Raw genomic sequence first — 4,944 nt, 5'->3', positions numbered from 1 at the left:
CCCCGTCCAAATCTGAATTTGTGCACATACGCCCCTCACCAAAGTGCACCACCAAAATCGACCTCTCCCTTAACAGTGGACCCATACCCGAACACGACGAGATCCGAGTACTGGGGCTCTTTATTCACAAAAATCGCAAAGCTGACACAACATTGGCCAAATTGCGTAAGGTGGGGGACCAGGTGGGCCGGATGGTCCGCCGGGTTTCGAACAAGCGCGGAGGGTTACGATGCAAAGACGCCTTGCGGCTGGCGCATGCATTTGTAACCAGTCGAGTCCTTTACTCGGCTCCATACCTCCACCTACGCAAACTTGACGAGAATGCACTCGAAGTCATTCTCCGTAAAATCTACAAGCGTGCCCTCGACCTCCCGGTCAGTACCTCCAACCTGCGCCTCTTGGGCCTGGGAATGGTGAACACCTTTAAAGAGCTGCGAGAGGCACACTTGATGAACCAATACACGAGACTCACTAAAACGCCGTCGGGTCGCCGCCTCCTTGCCCGACTACACATCCATCATTCAATACATATGGAAGAGCACGTACATATCCCATCACAGTGGAGGTATGCCCTGCACGTGCGCCCTCTTCCGGTCAACATGACACGAGAGGACCATAGTGGCAGACGCCTCGCGCGGGCGGAAGCCTTGGCTCGCCACTACGGACACAAACACGGAGTCTTCTACGTGGACGCCTCCGGCCCGTACCATGGGGGTTGGTACACGGCCGCAGTCGTCCACCAAAACACAGCAGTAAACGGACTCACTTTCCGTGCACACAACATTACACACGCGGAGGTGGTTGCCATCGCGCTAGCCGCCGCAGATCAACACTCGCGGGTCATCATCACCGACTCGAGGGGTGCTTGCCGCAATATTGAGCAGGGGCACATACCGTACCTCGCCTACAAAATTTTGCAAAACAGCGACTATCTCGGTGCCCCCTCGCACCGTACGATTATCTGGACTCCCGCTCACACGGGCCTCGAAGGAAACGAGACGGCCGATGCCGTCGCCCGCGCGCTCACTTTCCGGGCATCACCTTCGTCCCCCACCGATCCGGACCCCGAACCCAATCCCGCCTATACTTTCAAAGAGATCGTTCAGCTCTACCAATCTGGCCATGCCATCTATCCCAAGCCCTGTAAGGGCCTCACAAAAGCGGAGGAGCGCATTCTCCTTCGCCTTTATACCAAAACTCTGCTGTGCCCGGCAGCCTTAAAATATTTTGACCCCGCTTGCACGGGGGAGTGCCCGCACTGTGGGGAAAAGTCCTCAGACATTTTTCACATGGTATGGGCATGTCAAAAAACCCCAAATCTAACCCCCCTACCCAACCCTTCCCGGGAGGACTGGGAGGCAGCCCTGCTCGGCTGCTCTGACCTGACGGCCCAACGGGCCTTGGTCGAGCGGGCCCGGGCGGAGGCCGACGCCAATGGGCTCCCGTAAGGGGGAGCCCACCTAGTGTTGATGCAAAACCTATCTAAATAAATGTTTTTCAGACAGTCTCAGCCGACACAGACAAAATAAAAGTATCACGGTCCGACGGTGGGGACGGAACATCGGTCTCACTGCAACAGCCTCGCGCTATAGCCATTTGGCCGCGTTGTTTTTCTTTTCTTTATGGAACCGTTTGCTACACTCGCACGCCTGCTTCTCTCGTGCCGACGTCGAGTAGCTCCATCAGAGGACCAGCGCAGGCGCCACGTCGCGTAGCACTTGTGTACGAAGGAGCTCGGGTGTGCGAGAGAACTGCTCCGCGACAGCTCCGCTCCACAGAGACCGGATCTAACGTGTGTGTTGGATGCGCATATTTCTTTCTTCGACTGCATTTTTACCGGCACCTGCAAAACGAGATAAGTCACTGTAGTCGGCTTTCCCCGCAAACTACTCTCAATGCGAAAGAGCCAGCTTTAAGAGGTCAACTTGTATTTCTTTTCTGGCACATCGCAAACGCACCAACGCTCTAGTCACACAACTGCTCAACTTGTTCTGACGAAATGCATTGTATTAAAATAAAAATGCAACTTTCCAGTTTCATTGACGTTTTATTCCAGACTTCTGTAAGTTCGCAATAACTACCAGAAAGTACAAGTTAAAAAGAAATTGTGACATCAAGTCTACGTAACACCAGCGTAAGTTTATTTACCTAACTGGTGTATATAATATATTAATAGCACTTCCTGTTGGGCTAGTTGGTAGCTGTTCATTATAAAATATAAAGGCGCCAAATAAAGGGACACACACAAGTGAAGAGAACGGGACAGGGCGCCCTGTCCCGTTCTCTTCTCTTGTGTGTGTCCATTTATTTGGTGTCTTTATATGTTATAATGGTGTACATAAGCTGTGGAAACAAACAACTCAGCAACTACCCAAAACCCTGGTTGTCATTATTCATATTGCAGCTTTTTAAGCTATCCATGAAAAAAAAGACAGTTGAATCAAACAATTTGGACAAGTTAGCATAAATCTACGCTATACAAATGCCTTGTACGCGGGTATTTTGCATAACTGACGTTAGGGAGCCGAGAAATACATGTGCTTTCTAAAGTTGTATGTAAGGTTGTTTTGCTTAAATTAAAAACAGCTCTTTGATTCATATTCTTAAACTGGTACAACAAAATATTGGAGGACGCTTAAGCTTCGCCTTCAAGAGTGAAACGCGACAGCGTTCCCGTCGACCCGCCAAGGGGTGTAAGATAATGCGCTACGGCGCAGCGATCACTTACGAGGCGCCCCGCATTGGACTTTGCAGCCACCAATCACGCGGTGAGCGTCGAGCAACGCAGCGTTCGGCGCGGCAACGAAACGTGCGCCTGAGCAAGCGGAACGAACCAAAGAACTTGGTGTCTTGGAGGGGGAAACAATCTACGCCAGCCAAACGTCGTGATCGGCACGGGCAGAGAGATATATAGATAGTGATCTAAAGAAAGGAAGGAGGCTTGATTCTGCAACCCGTGAGGGAGCAAGGAGAAACGTCGTCAGGGGAGAGGAGTCCGGGACGCGACGCGCCTCGCACCGGTCCCCGCACAGCCCCAATGCGCGCGTGGCGCGCCACCTGTCGGGGCAGCGCCGTACATTGAGAGGAGGGGGTCTTCTGTGTTTGCCGCAAGATGGCTCTGCGTGTGCGGAAAGCGCAGAAGAAATGTAGCGGAAACGTACTTCGCTACTCGTGTAACTGCAACTTATGTAAGTTACATGTTCATAATTACCGATATACACCGCAATATAACTTTCTACGGCACGTTTCTAAGACAACACCGCATTCACTAGAGGCGCTTTTTGTACCGCTTTGCAGCATCGAACTCGTGGCTGAGTGGTAGCGTCTGCGCCTCATACTCCGGAGGCGATTCCCCTGGTTCAATTCCCACGCAGCCCGTGTTGCAAGTTGTCTTTATTTATGAATTGCCTGCCGGGATTTTTCGCTCATGGCCAACGCTGCGGACGCCGACACCGACGACACCGGCTTTTCTGCGACATGAGCTCCTTAACGCTATCGCGTTAATATCTGCTTTCGTTGGGAAGCATATTTAGAGCCAGCGAACAAGGCACACGTGCATTTGAAACACGTGTGTACCAGACATGCCCGGAAATGAAAACTTATCGAAGTAGACTTTGACTGTTAGTGTGGTGTACGTATATATATATATATATATTCTGTTTAGGCATTACCAAACGCAAGCAATTATATTTAATTTATTTCTTATCCTATATTATAAATCTAGCACTAAGGGTAGCCATCGCCAGCAAATGACGAGAACCCCTCTGTTTATTTTTATCTCAATAAAGCAACCATAAAAAGCACGCTTGCAAGAACATAAATAACATGCATAAATAATAAGGTAAGCCAATTTTTTTATTTGCGCTCACAAAATAAAACGGTGGTACTCTTACCACTATGGGAGACGAGGCGTGATAAACCTGAAGAGACACAAAACTGAAACACAGATGGTGACGCTGCCTTGAAATTTCCATCACTGACTCGCCGTGATGTCATGCATTTTGAAAGCGTCTATATATACATGCTTTATTGAATCGATTATTGGTGAAGAAGAAACACGTTACATTTAAAATCAGCTTATCGCTCGTCCAAAAAAATGTAGAAGACATTTCTTAAAACAAAACGGCCAGAATGTGCGATAATACTTCGGTATCCAGAACGTCACGCTGACATATTGGTGCTAAGCCTACGGCGCAAAATTGGGAGAAAAAAAAAATGATTGGCAGCCACCACTTCAGTTGATCGCTACGTAATGCGAAGCATTTGTTGTTTGGTATTTATAGAAGGGCACTCACGAACCATGGTGCTATGCTGAAGCGATAAGTACAGCGTAGGTTATAAACATAAAACGTTTATACTACATTGCGATCTTAAAGATCATCATTATGTACAATTTTACATTGTTAGAGAATGCACAGTTATACATACGTACATAAGATGACGTAATTACGCGACGTTCATCGGTTCGCTGATAGTGGTTTCGACCATGCTTTGACCGGCGACAACACTAGTGGGTTTACCGGTTGGGGAGGAGCAAGCCATTTTGCTTCATTGCAGACGTCAGTGATCCCATCTCTATAAATTTATGCCTAGATCAAGGGTTTTCTTGACTAATTTAGGGATTTGGTGCCTTTGTGGGGATAACTAGGGAGTTTTTGAAGAGTATACTACCGGCTGTGAGCATACTTCGGAACAAGCGATTCACGCACCTGGTACGGTATTTTACAATCATCCATTTCAATCCTCGCTATTTTTACCTTTCTTAGGACGCCATCGTTATCGCCAGAATCGGCCACTTGGAGCGACGGGTATTATAAATAAATAATGAATAATTACAATATGCACCCGCTTTAATTAAAGATTGTCGGTATCGCCGACATCACTGTGTGACGGCCTGTCTCTGATCATGCGCCATCCGCGAGCTGCAGGTTCATCGGACAAGCG

At 48.6% G+C, this 4,944-nt stretch overlaps 1 protein-coding gene across 1 annotated transcript; it reads left to right on the top strand.

Annotated features, from left to right (window-relative positions):
• The first annotated feature begins 491 nt into the window (after window positions 1–491).
• LOC126529559 (uncharacterized) lies at window positions 492–1,448 on the top strand. The gene has a single exon (XM_050177087.3). It carries the CDS (start codon window positions 531–533, stop codon window positions 1,446–1,448), a length of 918 nt encoding a protein of 305 aa, XP_050033044.3. The 5' UTR covers window positions 492–530.
• Window positions 1,449–4,944: the final 3,496 nt, after the last annotated feature.

The sequence above is a fragment of the Dermacentor andersoni genome, chromosome 9, assembly GCF_023375885.2.
Source record: "Dermacentor andersoni chromosome 9, qqDerAnde1_hic_scaffold, whole genome shotgun sequence".
Taxonomy (NCBI): Eukaryota; Metazoa; Arthropoda; class Arachnida; order Ixodida; family Ixodidae; genus Dermacentor; species Dermacentor andersoni.
Note: the sequence above shows the minus strand (reverse complement) of the source record. Positions and strands in the feature narration are given on the sequence as shown.